At 40.5% G+C, this 21734-nt stretch overlaps 1 protein-coding gene across 2 annotated transcripts in view; it reads right to left on the bottom strand.

The window, feature by feature from the left end:
• Positions 1-21734, bottom strand: part of CTPS2 (CTP synthase 2) — a 235292-nt gene that overhangs the window by 176402 nt on the left and 37156 nt on the right. For both annotated transcript variants that reach the window (XM_073668039.1, XM_073668038.1), the window contains 4 exons: positions 19137-19253; positions 14798-14881; positions 12359-12439; positions 10470-10621 (listed from right to left, as the gene is read on the bottom strand). In XM_073668039.1, coding sequence (XP_073524140.1) covers positions 10470-10621; positions 12359-12439; positions 14798-14881; positions 19137-19253 — 434 coding nt within the window. The remainder of the gene's footprint in view (positions 1-10469; positions 10622-12358; positions 12440-14797; positions 14882-19136; positions 19254-21734) is intronic.

The following is a 21734-nucleotide window of genomic DNA, read 5'->3' as shown; positions in this document are numbered from 1 at the left end:
AAAAGGATTACGTCCTGATGTGGGCAGTGCCAGGACGTTCTTTGTGGGCGGAGTTGTTGTGTGTTCCCATCCCGATGATGAAAGCAGCAGTCGCAGAGTCTCCAGTAGAATCCATACAGCAGCCTGTGTTTGTGCTGTATATACAGCAATCCCGGTGTCTCCTATGTGCTGTATACACACCAGTGCCAGTGTCTCCTACATGATGCATATACAGCAGTCTCAATGTGTTACAACAGCGTGGCGCCCTTGCATGTGTATCTGTGGCACCCCAGGGGTCCGGTTGCCACAGCGGCATTGCCTCTCTCACAAGAGGTGATGCCATGCCTGGAAGCAAGCAGGGATCCCCTAGTCAGGTTAACCAGCATACAACACTTTCCTGGCTCCAGACCAGAAAGGGGAGCTCCTCCCCTTAGCAACTGGAATCTGGAGGCGGGGTTAGTAAGAGTGAGTGAGAGGAGTTGAAGACAGGATAACGAAGAGAAAAGACCCAGGGAGTGGAGCTGCACGGCAGCTCACCCCAGAGAGGAGCGTAGAACAACCGGACACCGGAGTCTGAGGTTGTGGGGCACTGAAGGCCCAGCAGCAGAAACCGGAGGACAGAAGACTGCAGGTCTCCTAGCCCCACCAGACGCCCGGAGGCTCAGCAGCACATAGGGCCCAGCATCGCCACGTGGGAGCGACACCCCAGGAAGGCCCGAGCTGCCTGCCAAACGGGTGAGCACAGAGACGTTTTACTCAGGGACGAGAGCCACAGCATAGCTTCATGCAGCAGGGCCAAAGAGATTAGCGCAAAGGGAAGGCCTACAACTCCACCTGGCGAGGTGGATTCCCAACTTGCTTCCAGGCCGCCCGGACCTCTACTACCAGCTAGTACCCGTGCCCCGGTCTGCCTAACCACCGCAAGTAAAGATAAGAGGAAACCGCCATTAAGTTGTGGACTGGTTATTATCTGTGCCATCCCCTGCACTACACTGCACAGCAACATCTATAACATCACCATTTCCTGCCCTGGAGCTAAGCTCTGGCTGTGGAGAGCTGAACCAACTCTGCTGCGTCATCATCAGCTCCAGAGGATGTGCACCGCAGCGGCGGCTCCATAAAGCCGCATACCACTGGTGGCGTCACGAACATTAAACTATAAAAACTATAATCCCCTTTTATTGACCGCCCTGGGTCACGGACCGGGTCACTGCCACTGTGACATCCACTGCACCGACCGGCCCGGCACCGAGTACCCCACGGCCCAGGGGGCGTGTCATATCCCCTTGCTTCCCTTTGCATGGACGCCGGCGTGTTCACTTACCCGTCCGCGCTCCCCCGGCATCTCTCTCCTTCCAGGGCCTGCGCACAACACTCAGGTCTCCTGGGGGAATGTTTAGGGCGCGCTTGCTCCCAGCTTCTGAAAGGAGCAGTGCACGCGCTTCTGAAAATGTCCCCAGCCAATGTCTGGGAGACTTTAGGTATTTATGGCACCGACATTAGGTATTTATGGCACCTTCCTCAAAGGGAAGGTGCCTTACCAACTTCAGTATCCTGTGTGTTACCTGTTTCCAAGTTGTAAGGTCCCTGTACCTGTGCGCTCTGAATATGATCCTGTCCGTTCCATTTATCTTATTCTGTCCGCCCAGTCTGCACTGTTCCAGTCCATCCTGCTGTACCTACATCTGAACCTGCCCTACCTGTGCCTAGTCCTGTTCCTGATCCGTCTGAACCTGTATACCCGCACCTGTGATCCCGTACCTGTGGCCGTCCCATGTTCCTGTACCTGTCCTGCTTATCCCAGAATTCCGCATCTGTCTACCAGCCGAATCCCTCCTGCTAATCCAGTTCTTGGCTGGTCCTGCTTCCCTGCCCTTTTGGGGGTCAGCTGCCACGGCTCCGGGATCTGTCCTGGAGTAGCACCTGGTGTCCACCTGGGTTCAAGTCTAACCTTACCATCAGGGACTCTAGTGAATAACCAGGTGTTCGCTTAGTTAAGCCCCTCCAGGCTCTCCCCGGACTGTGGCACAGTGGTTCCACAACCACGTAAGTAAAACAATGTATCCTGTGTGCTGTATATACCCCAGCCCGAGTGAATTCTATGTGCCGTATATTCAGCACCCTCAGTGTCTCCTATGTGATATATATACACAGCAGTCTCAGTGTCTCTTATGTGATGTATAAAGCAGTCTTGGTGCCTTTACGCGATGAGTATACAGTAGTCTCCTATGTGATGTACAGACACCAGTCTCGGTGTATCCTATGCGATGTATACAGTAGTCTCAGTGTCTCCTGTGTGATGCATATACAACAGTCTCAGTAATGTATACTGCAGACCTCCCACTGCTTGAGTTCTATAAATGTAATGCAAGCAGTGATGAATTTCCCACTTTCAGGAGAGAAGCAGTGTATTATGTATCTGTGTTCAGTACAACTTATTGCTGCAAGACATTCTTTACAAAACTTATCACCGTCAACTGCACTCCAGACCAACACAAACCGGGAAAATCAGTTGCGAGTAGCAATATCATCCATACACCTCATATCACATGTCTGACCAAAGAAAAGCAGCTCCAGTCATCACATTAGGGGTGAGTTAATTGTTTGACCAAATACAGCAAGGTCATTTTTAAGTTGATAATTTTATATAGCCCGTGAATGATATTATAAATATCCAAATGGCCCTTGGCAGAAAGAAGGCTCCCCACCCCTGCAATAATCTCTCTGATTACCACATATCTAAAAGGAACAAAAAACAGAAAGTGAAAAACAAAAATATGGATCTTATTTTGTTTCACATTACAATGAAAACTGAGAAATATAAAAGTAAATGTTCTCTATGTGTCCTAGTGTCCTTCCTCTTCAGATTACTGTCTTATATCAGGCCGTAAGACAACTGGCTGCAGCAGGATCCTCTCCCCTATTTGCAGTATGATAAAAACAAATTGTTAACCCTACAGCTTGGCTAAGCCCTGTCCTTTAGTGGAGCGCCATTTTTGACCACCAGTCAAAAATAACAAAAAGCAGGAAAATTATAATTTCTGTGGTATACAGGATTATGCAGAAAATGCCGCAAAATGACAAACAGTAAGGTCAACCATACACTGTATTTTTTAGTTTAAGCATTAATTTCTAGGTTGTGATTGTTTAATATGATTGTACAGAGTAAGGGTGCACTGAGTCTGGTGTAGTTGTTGGGCTCCATTGAAGTGAATGGGACTGAGCTCCAGTACCCCACTCAACCAATTGACAGGTGTGGCGCTATTCTTCTGAGAAAGCAGCCATGATTTACTAATCTAGGACAAGCCTTTCAATAAGTCAGACCTAGTAACAATGAGAAGCTCTGCACCTAAAATGAACTTCAAAGAGATCATACAAAGTTATCGCATACAGTACGTGCAATGGCAGAACATCACTCCGGGAGGTCACATTGTACTTAAAAACTACTTTTCAATATTTCACTTTAAAATAACTCATTTGTGCTTTTGCTCCATTTTCGTTCTTGTTGTTTTGTAAATTTGTAAGGGGAAGAACAAAGTCATAAAAATCAATTTACCAAAGAAAGAAAAATCTCTAGAGAAAGTCGCCCTGAGCATCACTTGAAATTGTCCAATATACTGCCATAATGAAGCAGAGAAGCCAGGATTTTCCGCTTACGAATTTAGTTAACTTGACAGAATTATCCACGAAAAGTCATAAGTCAGCCTTTACAGCAATAATCAGTCCGACAACAGCTACTGGAAGTGTGGAAACTGTGACTGGTTATACTGTATATAGAGAGCACTGTATACTGCACAGTACGAGTCCCTCTGTATATGAAAGCGGCAAACATCGGGAACATAGGGCACAGGGGCGGACATATCATTGGTGCAGCTGCACAAGGACCCAAGAGGTTAGGGGGCTCATTTTCACCTCCAAAACAGGTGGAATTGTGCATTATAATGAACTATTGGACTGGAAAGGGCCCATTTATTGTTCTTGTACAGGGCCCCTTTTCTGTGTTTGGGCCCTATGGATATATCTGTCATATGATGTATCAATATACATATACTGGGGAGGAATGTGGTCTGAGAAAGGAATTGATTTCGATAAGAAAATAAAAAGGGCATAGAGCCCAACAAGAAAAACAGCCTTTCCCTAATAGCCATACAACATAACCTTTATCAACCAACCGTTAGAACTGAAATATTCTACATTTATGATTAGAGTAAACAAAATACACTGTATAGACAGAAGTATTAGGACACCTACAGTACAGACCAAAAGTTTGGACACACCTTCTCATTAAAAGATTTTTCTGTATTTTCATGACTATGAAAATTGTACATTCACACTGAAGGCATCAAAACTATGAATTAACACATGTGGAATTATATACTTAACAAAAAAAATGTGAAACAACTGAAAATATGTCTTATATTCTAGGTTCTTCAAAGTAGCCACCTTTTGGTTTGATGACTGCTTTGCGGACTCTTGGCATTCTCTTGATGAGCTTCAAGAGGTAGTCACCGGAAATGGTTTTCACTTCACAGGTGTGCCCTGTCAGGTTTAATAAGTGGGATTTCTTGCCTTATAAATGGGGTTGGGACCATCAGTTGTGTTGTGCAGAAGTCAGGTGGATACACAGCTGATAGTCCTACTGAATAGACTGTTAGAATTTGTATTATGGCAAGAAAAAAGCAGCTAAGTAAAGAAAAACGAGTGGCCATCATTACTTTAAGAAATGAAGGTCAGTCAGTCCGAAAAATTGGGAAAACTTTGAAAGTGTCCCCAAGTGCAGTTTTAAAAACCATCAAAAGCTACAAAGAAACTGGCTCACATGAGGACCGCCCCAGGAAAGGAAGACCAAGAGTCACCTCTGCTTCTGAGGATAAGTTTATCCGAGTCACCAGCCTCAGAAATCGCAGGTTAACAGCAGCTCAGATTAGAGACCAGGTCAATGCCACACAGAGTTCTAACAGCAGACACATCTCTACAACAACTGTTAAGAGGAGACTTTGTGCAGCAGGCCTTCATGGTAAAATAGCTGCTAGGAAACCACTGCTAAGGACAGGCAACAAGCAGAAGAGACTTGTTTGGGCTAAAGAACACAAGGAATGGACATTAGACCAGTGGAAATCTTTGTTTTGGTATGATGAGTCTAAATTTGAGATCTTTGGTTCCAACCACCGTGTCTTTGTGCGACGCAGAAAAGGTGAACGGCTGGACTCTACATGCCTGGTTCCCACAGTGAAGCATGGAGGAGGAGGTGTGATGGTGTCGGCTACCACAGCATCTTGCAGCGGCATGCTATTCCATCCAGTTTGCGTTTGGTTGGACCATCATTTATTTTTCAACAGGACAATGACCCCAAACACACCTCCAGGCTGTGTAAGGGCTATTTGACCAAAAAGGAGAGTGATGGGGTGCTACGTCAGATGACTTGGCCTCCACAGTCACCAGACCTGAACCCAATCGAGATGGTTTGGGGTGAGCTGGACCGCAGAGTCAAGGCAAAAGGGCCAACAAGTGCTAAGCATCTCTGGGAACTCCTTCAAGATTGTTGGAAGACCATTTCTGGTGACTACCTCTTGAAGCTCATCAAGAGAATGCCAAGAGTGTGCAAAGCAGTCATCAAAGCAAAAGGTGGCTACTTTGAAGAATCTAGAATATAAGACATATTTTCAGCTGTTTCACACTTTTTTGTTAAGTATATAATTCCACATATGTTAATTCATAGTTTTGATGCCTTCAGTGTGAATGTACAATTTTCATAGTCATGAAAATACAGAAAAATCTTTAATTGAGAAGGTGTGTCCAAACTTTTGGTCTGTACTGTACATATTATACCTTTTATGACCTCCTATTCTAAACCCATGGGCATTAATATGAAGCTGGTCCTCCCTTTACAGCTATAACAGCCTCCACATTGGGAAGGCTTTCTACAAGATGTTGAAGGTGTCTTTGGGAATTTTTGCCAACTTATACTGATGTTGGAAAAGAGGACCGGACTCATAATCTCCATTTTAGTTCATGCCAAAGGTGCTGGATGGGTTTGAGGTCAGGGCTCTGTGCAGCCGGGCAAGTAATTCCACACCAAACTCACCCAACCATGCCTTTACGGACCTTAGTTTATACACTGGGGCACACTCATGGGGAACAGAAAAGGGCCTTCCTCAAACCGTTTCCAAAATGTTAGAAACATACAATTGTCAAAAATGTCTTGGTATGCTGACACATATAAACACCCATTCACTAGAAATAAGGGGCCTATGCCTACCCCTGAAAGATAGCCCCATGACATTATCCCTCCTCCACCACTCCACAGGACAAATTTCCACTGCTCCAGAGTCCAGTAGACGTGTCCTTTACACCTCTCTTCTTTGCGTGAGTTTCCTGCGGGTTCTCTGGTTTCCTCCCACACTCCAAAGACATACTGATAGGGAATATAGATTGTGAGTCCCAATGGGGACAGTGATGATGGTGTCTGTAAAGTGCTGTGGAATTAATGGCGCTATATAAGTGAATGAAATAAATCAGTGAGCTCTTCACAATAAGACATTCTTTCACAATTGTTGAAGGCATATTGCATTGCGAGGGGCAGGATTTTATACACCTATGGCAAAGAGACTGAATGAAAAAAAGAGCTGTGCCCCAATACTTCTGTCCATATAGTGTAGATAAAAAAGTTTGCTTTATGCTAGGATTATTTTAATTCTCACAGTGCAATTCACAGATGAACTGCTATATAACAGACAGACACCCTGAGCACTGTCTCTACCATTAAATTGCCTAATACTGTTGTGACGATACAGAGTAAAATCTTAATTATGCCAGACATACTTTCTGATGGCAAGAGCAGCATACCTTTATATTTATGTTGACTCTTTAATCTGTGTTCTTCTTTAGTTGATTAACACAGACTACTATTTGTATAACCCTGAATGTTATCTGCTCGTTGATTCTGAAACAATGATGTGTATTTACAAAAGTCCCTGTGGTACAAACTATGTAAATAGATTAGCTAGAACAATGAATGTTTTCTAGTTATGTTAAATACCATTGTAGGGTGTTTGCCAGTCAATCTTGGGGGAAGACCTATGGATACTCAAGCCCTGTGGAATAATATCATCCCTAATTCTTAACCTGTGGATGTGTATTTAAGAAGGGACATGGGTTTTTGTAAGGGTCAGTCTTGAGACAGAATCAAGCAGAGACAGTCTTGGGACAGAGATTCAGAAGGACTTTGGAAGGAGAATGGAAGACATCCTTTGGGAAAGTAGATGGATTGCATGGCTTCTAAAGAGATACAGATTTGTATTCTACATGATTCCAGCCTAAGGGTACCGGCCCTGACTGGAAAGATTCGGATCTGCTCCATTAACCATCAGAGAGACCATGGATACATTTTGGGGAGTCCAGGAGAGGATGAAGAAGTCATCTGGCCCCATGGATATGTTGTTTTGGGGTTGCTAGGAGGGACCCACTGGTCGCCTAGAACCCATGGAGACATTTGGGGTTACCAGGAGGGACCCACCGGTCGCCTGGCCCCATGGAAACTCTCGGAGAGGCCAGGTTGGGACCCTCGGGTCTCCTAGTCTTGTACCTCGATGGACTGCTAGCTTCCTAAGCTTGCCGCTACCTTCTCTCTGTGGGGGCTCACCAGAAGCGGGGGGCCACTGGTTGAGGTAGTTGGCCCTGGAAGGCTCCAAAGTCGCAGCTGTTCTATCCCAGGCAGGCGGAGAAGGAAGGGTGAGACTGTGTAATGTTTTATCATCTTGGGCATTTGCTCGGACTGTTTTGTGTGTTTATTGTCTGCTTTGTGGTTCAATAAAGTATTGCCACGCTGTTTTACCCTCACCCTGTGTTGTCTGAATAGTGTTACGCCCACGGAAGAACCCGGGTCTTCACAACTGTGGTGATTAAAAAATATATATTGCACAAGCTAAAAGTAAACCACTGCCATGTTTCACCTCTCCTGTGGCTTCATCAGGGACATTGAACACAAACATGACTGGTAAAACACCTTTTATAAATACACTGTGTTCAGAATTATTAGGCAAGTTGTATTTTAGAGGATTATTTTTATTATTGATCAGCCACTATGTTCTCAATCAACCCAAAAGACTCATAAATATCCAAGCTTAATATTTTTGGAAGTTGGAGTGGGGTTCTTTTAGATTTGGCTATCTTAGGAGGATATCTGTTTGTGCAGGTAACTATTACTGTGTAGAATTATTAGGCAACTTAATAAAAAACAAATATAATCCCATCTCACTTGTTTATTTTCACCAGGTAAACCAATATCAGTGCACAAAATTTAGAAATAAACATTTCTGACATGCAAAAACAAAACCCCAAAAAATTAGTGATGAATATAGCCACCTTTCTTTATGATGACACTCAACAGCCTTCCATCCATAGATTCTGTCAGTTGCTTGATCTGTTTTCGATCAACATTGTGTGCAGCAGCCACCACAGCCTCCCAGACACTGTTCCGAGAGGTGTACTGTTTTCCCTCCCTGTAGATCTCACATTTTATGATGGACCACAGGTTCTCTATGGGGTTCAGATCAGGTGAACAAGGGGGCCATGTCATTATTTTTTCTTCTTTTAGACCTTTACTGGCCAGCCACGCTGTGGAGTAGTTGGATGCATGTGATGGAGCATTGTCCTGCATGAAAATCATGTTTTTCTTGAACGATACCGACTTCTTCCTGTACCACTGCTTGAAGAAGTTGTCTTCCAGAAACTGGCAGTAGGTCTGGGAGTTGAGCTTCACTCCTTCCTCAACCCAAAAAGGTCCCACAAGTTCATCTTTGATGATACCAGCCCATACCAGTACCCCACCTCCACCTTGCTGGCGTCTGAGTCGGAGTGGAGCTCTCTGCCCTTTACTGATCCAGCCTCTGGCCCATCCATCTGGCCCATCACGAGTCACTCTCGTTTCATCAGTCCATAAAACCTTTGAAAAATCAGTCTTAAGATATTTCTTGGCCCATTCTTGACGTTTTATCTTATGTTTCTTGTTCAAAGGTGGTCGTTTTTCAGCCTTCCTTACCTTGGCCATGTCCCTGAGTATCGCACACCTTGTGCTTTTTGATACTCCAGTAACGTTGCAGCTCTGAAATATGGCAAAACTGGTGGCAAATGGCATCTTGGCAGCTTCACGCTTGATTTTCCTCAATTCATGGGCAGTTATTTTGCGCCTTTTTTGGCCAACAAGCTTCTTGCGACCCTGTTGGCTATTTGCCATGAAACGCTTGATTGTTCGGTGATCACGCTTCAAAAGTTTGGAAATTTCAAGACTGCTGCATCCCTCTGCAAGACATCTCAAAATTTTGGACTTTTCAGAGCCCGTCAAATCTCTCTTCTGACCCATTTTGCCAAAGGAAAGGAAGTTGCCTAATAATTAAGCACACCTTATATAGGATGTTGATGTCATTAGTCAACACCCCTCCTCCTTACAGAGATGCGCATCACCAGATTTACTTAATTGGTAGTTGGCTCTCAAGCCTATGCAGCTTGGAGTAGGACAACATGTATAAAAAGTATCATGTGATCAAAATACGCATTTGCCTAATAATTCTGCATGCGGTGTAGATTAGTTTACAGTATAACACTGTAACTCACAGAGCATAATGCAATAATTAGGAAAATAAACATGGCAGAGCAAGAACTAGTACCCGAGTGTGACGTATATATTTGCAACACATTATCACTGTAAGCAGTAAACAAAAAACTGTAGGAAACAATAGAGCGGCGGTGCTGCTGAATTGGTAGAGGATTTATCAGGTAAGTTCTGTATGTTTTTATTTTATCTTGTTCTTCACCTAGCACATTTTTATTTTCTGGAAAACCCTTTAATTTCAATGTTTAATCAGTAGGACATCCGCTCCTTAGCTTCCTCTAGTGGTAGCTGCAGGAAGCCAAAATGTTATCATTTATATTAGTCCTTGTGCACAAAAAAATGGTAAAGGGGTTGTCTGGTCCAAATCGATAAGTCTGCAGTCACTCTGTGTGACTGCAGACTTATGAATCCCCCCTCCCAACCCCAGTGCACACACTGTGCGCTGCATGGAATCGCCGGTTTCTGACCCGGGACCAGACGGTACGTATGAATTATACATACTCCTGGCCAGAAACCGTCCAGTGGAAGCGGCCTCGCTCCATATACCTATATAAAGCGAGGCCAAGCTCCGACTAGAGACGCGGCCATACAGTGGGCGTGGCTGACTAGAGGGCACGGCCTCGCTCACTACAAGTGTATGGACCAAGGCAGCGCCCACTAGTTGGGCTCTGGCCAGGAGTATGTATAACACATATATACCCTCCAGTCCCGACTCAGAAACCAGTGACTCCCCGCAGCGCACAGTTCATGCGCTGGGGGGATTCATAAGTCTACAGTCATACAGAGTCATTGAAGACTTATTGATTTGTACCGGACAACCCCTTTAAATCATTCACTGTGACAAACCCACGATAATGACTTAGGACTGAAAAGTGAATACCTGTCAGCCATTCTCTTCCATTTCAGAAGCTGCACAGTGGGTTTGTCATCCACAGGGAGGTTCAGTCTGTGTTTAAAATATGTAATAATTCCTTGTTCCTCTAGTAAAATGGGCACGCGGTACGTAGACGACACATCATGAATGAATATGACCTGAAAAAGAACACAGTGTGTGCATATTTACTCTACTTCAACATTAAGTATAAGATTATAAACCTATAAAGATTATGAAGAATATGCAGACTATCAATTATATGCAACTATATATGGTTTATTAAATATTGGCAAAAAAGGCAGTAAATACAAAAATAATCAATAACATGCGAAACCGCAGTCCAGCGGTGAAACGCACGTCGAGGTTTCGGTGTACCTCACTCAGTAACCAGGATGTCTCAAGGTATTATTGGGAAGGCATATGTTTTGCCATTTTGCATATAAGGTACTATATTAGATAGTTTTATCTTTTCATTAAAATTGGCATCCATCACATAATGACATCCTCTTTGTTATACTCCGTGCACTTTTTTATGTATCCAGTGATCCATTGTGATTGTCATGCCATTTGGCACACACATGTATTTGACATATTTGTACTTGTCTAGTTATATTTTCTATTTTCTATTATTATGTGTCCATTATATTTGATGCACTTTTATTATTAGCATGGTCCTATTTGTGAGGCACTAGTTCACCGTGTCTATAGGAGTTTCCTTCTCGTTCTTGCCCTGTTTCTCCTTTTTTCATTTTTTTGTTATACTGTATGTTATTGATTATTTTTTCTATTTACTGGCATTTTACTGCCAATATTTAATAAACTATACATGTTTGCATATAATTGATAGTATGCATATGCTTGATAATCTTTATAGGTTTATATTATGCATGTTTCTTGAGTAGCAGATATTTTTAATTGCCATGAGGTTATATTGGCTTCACATTTAGTATAAGATTATGGAAGGTCTACGGCTGTGACACCACCTCCTGTCCTCCATGCTACACAAATTGTCCAAAAAATCCATTGTAAAGGAAATTAACGTCTGGGAAGGCCTCTTTCAGTAAGGACATGGATCTTTTTGCTTAAGGATACCATTAAACGCTTTTTGTGGCCTTTTTTTGGTGCTTGTAGAAAATGGCATGAATTTTGTTCACTTTTTTCCAGTCTTTTTTTTTTTTTACAGGCAGCATCTTATAGAGCAGGTGAAGCTAAACAGATTGATCTATGGCTTTATGAGAAAAAATATATGACTTTTATTTAATTAATTGAATTCGCTTCTCATTCTGTGCTTAGCAGTCAAGGAGGCGGTGCTAATCAGTGATTGACAGTTATCTCTGCATGCACAGTTATACAGGGAAAGCTGTCAATCACTGCATAGGATCACCCACTGAAATACAAATTCCTACAGAATCTTTTGCTACAGACCTATATATCAATCTGTACCGCTGCTGCTCTATAACACATTGCACAATATTTTCAAGCTGACAAGTCCCCTTTAAGGGGTAAATTCACTTTCTCAGTCACAAAGGCAACACTCTATTCTATAGGGTGACACAGGACCACCATTATCATGATCAATGCAGGTCCCAGAGGTTGGATCACCAGTGACCAAGTAATAGGTGATAAGATGTAATTTTGTGACACCTCCTCAAAATTGAAATCAGCCATTGAAATAATTAAGATTGACAACTAAACCAGCAATGCACAGCATTCATAAGGCTGCAACACTGCACCTCATAATTTAATTCCCATGTTTCTTACATGGAGCCATGTTACCAATTATTTTTATCTTAACTGTGGGATAAAACCATTGAACCCAAAGGAAACTTGTATAACTACATAAAGAAAAGATTTGATCACAGACCATACTGTGAGATAATTATTAAATAACTGACCTGTTCTGGTTCCACGTGACAGAACATTGAGATCTTTTGTTTCACCGCCATTTCTATGGGTTTGGTACTTCTACATACGATCTATAGAGAAATGATTGTTAATAGTCAGAGGGCCCAGGTGTCCATATGACTTTATTAATAATACACATGTTGAAAACCTGGACGATAAAGAAACAAGACAAAAGAAATATCGACGCCTTCGAAATTTGGTACTAGAGAAGGATGTTATCAATACCATGGTGTCATGATTCCACCACTCACAGTGTCCTAAGGATGCTGTGAATGACAGCTCAGCCACCCTATAGGATCAGGGGCATGCTGAGCTGTCAGGATTGTGAGTGACATCTCAGCTGTCCAATCTGGCCAGGCCTGTGGGTTTCCTTCAGGTGTCACCCGTTCTGGGTGATTACCTGGCTTTGTAGCTGGCTGGCAATGATTAGAAGATTGCCAATTTTAGCTTTGCTCAAGTGGTGTGTGTTTGCTCTGTACTTTGAGTTCTAATTTTTTGATCTTTGTTGCCCGACCTTGGATTTGGCTTTGACCATCCATTTGCCTAGTCTTTTTGTCTTGATCAGCTAACTTCTTGAAATTCTGACCCTGGACTGTGACCTGACTATGCCTTTGTCTCATCCCTCTGTTTATGATGCACCCTTTTGGCTTTTGACCTCGGACTCCTTGACTTCCCCTACTCACGACCTGTCTGTGACAAGTGACTCAGCATCACACATGGATGGCAAGAAGAACAAATACATTTTGGAACAAATCAAGGCAGACATGTCACTCGAAACAAGGATCACCTAGCTATGACTTGCCTACTTTGGACACATCATACAAAGACAGCAATCACTGGAGAAGGACATCATGGTTGGAAGAATAGAAGGAATAAGGCGAAGAGGAAGACCAATAACTCTATGGCTTGATACTATCAAGATGACGAAGGAGAAGACACTGGTGAACCTATCTTGGCTCGCACAAGATTGATCATCCTACAGATTGTTCATCCAACAAGTCTCCATGGCTCGAGCCCAAGAACAAGCTGAAGGCCATAGAAAAAAAATGTTGAAAATGGTGGGATCTACCCAAAACTTGATCACAAGCTTATCTGTGCAGCTCTGTAATCATTGATAACCAAAATGGTCCTCCAGAGTCCATCACACCAAAGACTAGCATAGTCGTCTTCTATACTTCAATCTTCATCAATCCATTCTACTAGCACTTCTGCCCCCAAATATTTTGCAATTGATGATAGGCTTCTGCCCCAACTTTTTTTTCTTTATATGGAAAGCTGCCAATAGAGAGAACCTTCTTGTTACTGAGGTTTCATCAGGGTAGATGTTACTAAAACAGCCATTCCAAAAAATCTTCTCTTCTATCTCATGTCAGTCTAACTGAACCTAGATATCCAAACATGAGCCTGTTCACATTTTCTTTTACTAGATGAAAAGCTACTATCGGGAGTTAGTCATGCACCCGGCATACATTGGGCCGATATGCGTTGGCGTAGGTGGCACAGATCAGAGATTCCTGTCAAAGGCACACGTTGAGGAATTCTCTTTAACATAGGTCTCCTATGGTAGAAAAACATGAGATGTGAACTGAGCGACTCTTCCTTGACAGATAATGTCAGCGAAAAGAGAAATCAAGCAGTCTGTGTTTATGAGAAGCCACATCCTTTTGTTCTCAGCAGGGTCAGCAGTTTTTTTCCAATCTTCGTACTGAAAGAATAAACGCACAGCAAACCATATGCTTATGTGTATGAGGGAATTGGAGGAGACAGCTGTCACGGTGTACAGGCGGCTATACTGTGATACCTACCACATGTTGCAGAGTTACAGGTGAACATATGATTTACAAAACTGTGGAAAAGTTTTAGACAAGAGTGAAAAAAATGCTGCAAAATAATATAGTTACTTATTCATCATGCAAAACCATCAGGGAGGCATCTGACTGGCTCCAAATTTATTCCGCAGCAGGACAATGACCTCTAACATCCAGCCAATGTCCAATGTCATTAAGAACTATCATCAGCGTAAAGGAGAACAAGGGGCCCTGGAAGTGATGATAAGGGCCCCCACAGAGTCCTGATCTCAACATCATCCAGTCTGTATGGGATTACATAAACAGACCGAAGGATTTACACAAGTGACATCCACAGAAGATCTGTGGTTAGTTCTCCAAGATGTTTGGAACAACCTCCTGCCGAGTTTCTACAAAAACAGTGTACAAGTGTACCTAGAAGAACTGATGAATTGGAGCTTTTTTGAAGGCAAAAGGCGGTCACTTTTCATTTCATTAATTAATAAAAAAAAAAAAACTATTAACACTTCTATTTTTTAAAGAATTCTTACTATGCAGCATTTTTTTCACACCTGACTAAAACTTTTGCACAGTGTTAGCCAGTCAGTCTCTGGAGTTGTATGAAGGATTTAAAGGACATACCAAGTCTGGAGATAATCCCAGGCCCCTGAGTGCTCGGACGCTGTTCTGCGTTGGTTTGGTTTTTTGTTCTCCCGTAGCTGTTGGCTAAACAAAATATACGGTCCATGAGAAGGCTTATGGTTATCTGGACATATTCAGGCACAATTTTACTTTTACTACATTATAATCCTGTAGCTATTAGGGTATGATCACTCCTGGCAAACACACTGTGAATTACCCACATAAAGCAAGAGTCAGACGACCGTATAACTTGGACGAGGATCGCAACACAATGCTCGGACTGGCCGTCGTTCACATTGATGTTGCTGTTGGTGAACACAGAGAAATACATTCTTTTCACTAGTTCGTTTTGGGAACCAGATTGTGCTCACCATTTTTCCCTAGATTTTCTATAGGTAGTCTAACATGCTAATTGTTATAAGCATGTATATACAGTATGTATACACTTTGATTTAAGAAGACAGATTAATATTGGGATTTATCATTCATCCATCTTGAAGGCCAAAAGTGGATTTTGTATATAAGTAGTATTTTAGGGCCACTAACAGCTACTTCTTAAAAATATGTATGCTTGCCATCCATTGGTTTTCAACATGGTTCATGGTTACAGGCTGCAAAAAAAAGTATGTAGTCTGACCCTGCCATCTTGTATAAATCTACCGCTTTTACTCAAGGCAAACGTAAAGTAAGGTCTCATTCACACACTCAGTATTTGGTCAGTATTTTACATCAGTATTTGTAAGCTAAAATCAGGAGAGGAACAATCAGAGGAAAAGTATAATAGAAACACGTCACCACTTCTGTATTTATCACCCACTCCTGGTTTTGGCTTTCAAATACTGATGTGAAATATTGACCAAATACTGAACGTGTGAACGTGGCCTTAGGGGGAAACAAAAATGAGAGAGACGGATAAAGGTCCATTTGCTTCCTCAGGAACTCTCACTGAGCTCTGATCTAGCTTTACAAGCAATGTGAGCGTAGTAAACTGTTTCAGATGGCAAAATAATGTCTGTGATGTGACCTCACTGTGATGGATGACTCCACTGCTTGTAATCAGGACAACTGCAGAGCAAGGGAGGCAAAAGCGAGGGATAAAGACGGCTTGTGTTCCACGGAAATCTAAGTGAGCTCTGAACTTATAGGTCCACAAGCAAAACTGTGAGTCATGGTAAGTATGCAGTCAGACAACTGTATAATTAGGACCACAAATCAGACTGGCCGGCGGCTCACCCGACCTCACCGTGACAGCTTCATATATTTTTAAGCTATCATGCTCAGTCCGAACTCGGTCTAATTTATACCACCATCTGACTGCGCACTTATAGTAAAGTAAGTATTTGCGATCATTGTTGAACTTGAACTTCTCCAAGTACCTAGACAAGTATCTGATAAAGCCACCTTCATACTTAGAAGGCATGGAAATACTGTGTCTTTTGGCTAGTGTTTACTATTTTATATATAACTAATTTCTACAAATTATTTTTATAAATCATCATTTTTATAGATCATCACCAATTATAGATCATTGACACACCCCAAAAATTGCACGTTACTTCTTTATTTTTAGAGACTGTGCCTTTGACCACTTCCCGTCATGGCATTTTTCTTTTTTTTTTGTTTTCGGTTTTTCCTCCCCTTCTCCCAAGAGCCATAACTTTTTTTTATTTTTCTGTCCCCATAACCGTATCAGGGCTTGTTTTTTGCGTTGTGATTTGTACTTTTGAATGACACCATTCATTCTACCACATAACATAGTAACATAGTAAAATTCCTTCCTGACTCCACATACGGCTATCAGACTAGTTCCCTGGATCAACGCCCTATCAAGGAATCTAGTATATATAACCTGTAATATTATACTTTTCAAGAAAGGCATCCAGGCCCTTCTTAAATTTTAACAGTGAATCACTCATTACAACATCATGCGGCAGAGAGTTCCATAGTCTCGCTTCTCTTACAGTAAAGAATCCCCGTCTGTGATTATGATTAAACCTTCTTTCCTCCAGACGTAGAAGATGCCCCCTTGTCCCCGTCTCAGGCCTCAGAGTAAAAAGATCAGTAGAAAGGTCTTTGTACTGTCCCCTCATATACTTGTACATAGTAATAAGATCACCCCTAAGCCTACGTTTTTCCACAGTAAATAACCCCAAGTGTAATAACCTGTCTTGGTATTGGAGACCCCCCAGTCCCCTAATAACCTTGGTCGCTCTTCTCTGCACCCGCTCTAGTTCAGCTATGTCTTTCTTATACACCGGAGACCAGAACTGTACACAGTATTCTAAGTGTGGTCGCACTAATGACTTGTATAGAGGTAAAATTATGTTCTCCTCATGAGCATCTATGCCTCTTTTAATGCATCCCATTATTTTATTTGCCTTTGCTGCAGCTGCCTGACCCTGGCCACTAAACGTGAGCTTGTCGTCCACCAATACACCCAGGTGTTTTTCAGTTACAGTTTTGCCCAGTGTTTTACAATTAAGCATATAATTATACATTTTATTTCCTCTGCCCAAGTGCATTACCTTACATTTATCCCCATTAAAGCTTATTTGCCATTTATCAGCCCAAGCTTCTAGTTTACATAGATCCTCCTGTAATATAAAATTGTCCTCCTCTGTATTGATTACCCTGCAGAGTTTAGTGTCATCTGCAAATATTGAAATATTACTCTGTATGCACCAGAAAACAGGAAAAAAAATCCAAGTGCATTGAAATGGCAAACAAAGTGCAATTCCACAACTGTTTTACTTTACTTTACTTACCATGTTCACTATATGGTAAAACTGAGCTGGCAGGTCAGTACAGTCGTGTACAGGTTTTTTTTTTTCATTTAAGTGGTAAAAAAAAAATTCTGAAATTTTTAAGAAAAAACAATTTTGCTTATGTCGCCATTTCCCGAGACCTGTAACGTTTTCATTTTTTGAGATATGGAGCTGTGTAAGGAATTATTTTTTAGGCCCTGAACTGATGTTTTTACTGATACCATTTTAGAGCAGATACAATGTTTCGATCGCCTCCTATTGCATTTTATTACAATGTTGCAGCAGCCAAAAAAACTTAATTCTGGCATTTTGTTTTTTCTTTATTATGCCATTTACCGATCGGATTCATTTATTTTATATTTTGATAGATTGGATTGCTACGAATGCAGTGATACCAAATATGTGTATTTTTATTTTTAATTGTTTTTTTTTAATGGGACAAAAAGGGGGTTGATTTAAACTTTTGTGTTTTTTTTTATTTGTTTCTATTTCTAAAAACTTTTTTTTTCCCTTTTTACTGGAATTAATTGTTCTCTTAAGAGACTTGAAGCTTCAATCGTCTGATCATTTGTACAATACATAGCAGCGCTATGTATAGATAAAATCATCACTTATGAACGCCGACCATGGACTGGCTTTCACAGGAAAACAGTAATGACGGGCACACAGGCAGACCTTCATCATGACAACCCATCGGCGCCCTGCGATCACGTCACGGGCACGCTGACGGGAACATGGAACAACGCGCGCCCCTGTCAGCGCATGCTAAATCCCGCGGGCGAGACTTTACTCCATCTGCAGCTGTTAGAGGCACATAATGGCTGATTAAATCAGCTGTTGTGTGGGAGGAAAACTGCGGACTCGGCGTGTGAGCCCGCATCAAAGTCAGGGACACGAGAAATGACGTAAGTTTACGTCATATGTCGTGAAGAGGTTAATATAATTATTATGCAGATTAGGACTGGCATATTCACAAACACACGGTTCATATTTAATCACGTTGCTAAATGGAAATGTACCGGCAATCACTGGGTTGTTATTTCTACTTTTCAATCCTCTGAAGATATGACTTTTTTCCTTTTTGACTATAAGATTAATAAACCATCAAACTCAAGAGACTCTTAAAGAGGTTGTCCACTACTTTATCATTGATGGCCTATACTTAGAATAGATCATCAATGTCTGCTCAGTCGGAGTCCGACACCCGGCACCGCCGCCAATCAGCTGTCGGCCAGAAAAGCTCAATTGCGGAGCTGCTCCATTTCCTGATAGTGGCCGCGGCAGGGTACTGCACATCCGCCTCCTATTCAAATCAATATCAGAAGAAGGAGCAGCTCCGCAATTGAGCATTTCTGGGCGCCGCCAAAACAGAGAACAGCTGATCCGCGGGGGTGCTGGATGTCGGACCCAAACCGATCAGACATTGATGACCTAGCCTAAGCTCATCCACATCCCTGCTCTTTGCCGTACAGGCTATTCTTACATTACACAGTACTATCTAATATGAAGACATGACTAATAATGATCTGACATCTGGGACAGAATCGTGTACATCTCCAGTGACATGTACTCACCTGGGGTACAAGGCTGACGTGAATGTTACAGAAGTTCTCTCTTTTGGCTTTAAACTGGAACTGCCTAAAAGCTTCTATGAAAGCCATTCCCTCTATGTCTCCGATGGTTCCACCAAGCTAAAAAGACAATACAGGAGATTTAAAGCGTTCTTGTGTTTTCAGGCGACTATTCAGACTGAATTGCCTTATGTGAGCACATGAGAAATAACACTATTTCTGGCCATTGCATGACTTGCATCCCGTATCTTCACCTCTTTCCCCTCTGCATGCTCTAGGTCTTAATTTTCAGTTCTCTCTCGGCTAGTGGGTGTAGATGCACATTAGACATGGGGGATTGCTTCTCTCCTGTGTTTGTGCGCATGTTCAAAGGCAACAGCAGCTTTATAAGGGAGTACTGATCAGTGTAGCTGTGAATTCAGGACTGGGGGTGAAATTAACACTTACTAGAAAGTAACAGTGCATTCTGTGTGTGTCTGTGCATCTCTCACACTCTGATCCTTTCCACTTCCTTATCTATAGACTTCAATAGGCAGCTGTAACCTGATCCCTCAGTAAACTGGTACTCAGTCTTGTTTTGGCCAAGAAAGATTGTATCTATTTTTTTTTAGAACTTGTGCAACTGATTTATAAAAAGACATTGACCATTTACATTAATTATAAATATTTCAAAACCAGTGTTTTATATAATATAAAGAATGATATATTTTAATTTAATCTAATATTTCATTCTCTTTGCATATCAGAAAGCATTCAGTATAATAATGTGCAACAATATATTTCACCTGCACAGGGGGCAAATACTCATGAACTTAATAAGCATTTCTATCACTGTACACAGGGGCGGACACATCATTGGTGCAACCTGCGCAGCCGCACAGGGGTCCACAATGTCAGGGGGCACATTTCTACCTCCAAAGCAGGTGGAATTGTGCATTATGATGATCTATTGACCGTAAATGGCCCATATACTGTTCTTGCACAGGGGCCCTCGTATATTCACCAGTGGCTGTATATATACATGTGATCGGGGAGATTATTATGAAGATCATCTAATTGAGAAGACATAAAAATGGCTGCAAATCTATAAATCCAGAATTAAATTCTGTCGCAGTGAACAAACAGGATCTCTAAATCAAAATGATTACTCAGTAATAGAGGAGAGTCTACATCAGTAAGTGCAATGGAGGTGGTCCACCGACAAGCCAAAAAGATTATTGCTGATAAAGGAAGGCAGCAGGGGGCGCCACTATGTAATTATGGACATGATAGTATATCAATAGGCAGGAAATATAGACAACCTAAGACTAAACAAGACATGACAAATTCCTATACTTTCTATTATTATTATTACTCTTATTATAATCATTATTTTTATTATTATTACTACTATTACTATTATTACTACTATTACTACTACTCCTACTATTATTACTATTATTATTATTACTACTATTATTATTACTATTATTTCTACTACTATTATTATTATTATTACTACTATTATTATTACTATTATTTCTACTACTATTATTATTATTATTATTACTACTATTATTATTACTATTATTTCTACTACTATTATTACTATTATTATTATTATTACTACTACTACTATTACTACTATTATTATTACTACTATTACTATTATTACTACTATTACTACTACTATTATTATTATTTCTTATTATTACTACTACTATTATTACTACTCCTACTATTATTACTATTATTATTATTACTACTATTATTACTACTATTATTACTACTCCTACTATTATTACTATTATTATTATTACTACTATTATTATTACTATTATTTCTACTACTATTATTACTAGTATTATTATTATTACTACTACTATTATTATTACTACTACTATTATTATTACTATTATTTCTACTACTATTATTATTATTATTACTACTATTATTATTACTATTATTTCTACTACTATTATTATTATTACTACTATTATTATTACTATTATTTCTACTACTATTATTACTATTATTATTATTATTACTACTACTATTATTATTACTACTACTATTATTATTACTATTATTTCTACTACTATTATTATTATTATTACTACTATTATTATTACTATTATTTCTACTACTATTATTATTATTACTACTATTATTATTACTATTATTTCTACTACTATTATTACTAGTATTATTATTATTACTACTACTATTATTATTACTACTACTATTATTATTACTATTATTTCTACTACTATTATTATTATTATTACTACTATTATTATTACTATTATTTCTACTACTATTATTATTATTACTACTATTATTATTACTATTATTTCTACTACTATTATTACTATTATTATTATTATTATTACTACTACTATTACTACTATTATTATTACTACTATTACTATTATTACTACTATTACTACTACTATTATTATTATTTCTTATTATTACTACTACTATTATTACTACTATTATTACTACTCCTACTATTATTACTATTATTATTATTACTACTATTATTATTACTATTATTTCTACTACTATTATTATTATTATTATTACTACTATTATTATTACTATTATTTCTACTACTAT

This window comes from Phyllobates terribilis, unplaced genomic scaffold (genome assembly GCF_046119375.1).
Source record: "Phyllobates terribilis strain yellow unplaced genomic scaffold, ASM4611937v1 Scaffold_2__4_contigs__length_985480577, whole genome shotgun sequence".
NCBI classification, from domain to species: Eukaryota; Metazoa; Chordata; class Amphibia; order Anura; family Dendrobatidae; genus Phyllobates; species Phyllobates terribilis.
This window is presented reverse-complemented; position numbering and strand designations above follow the sequence as displayed.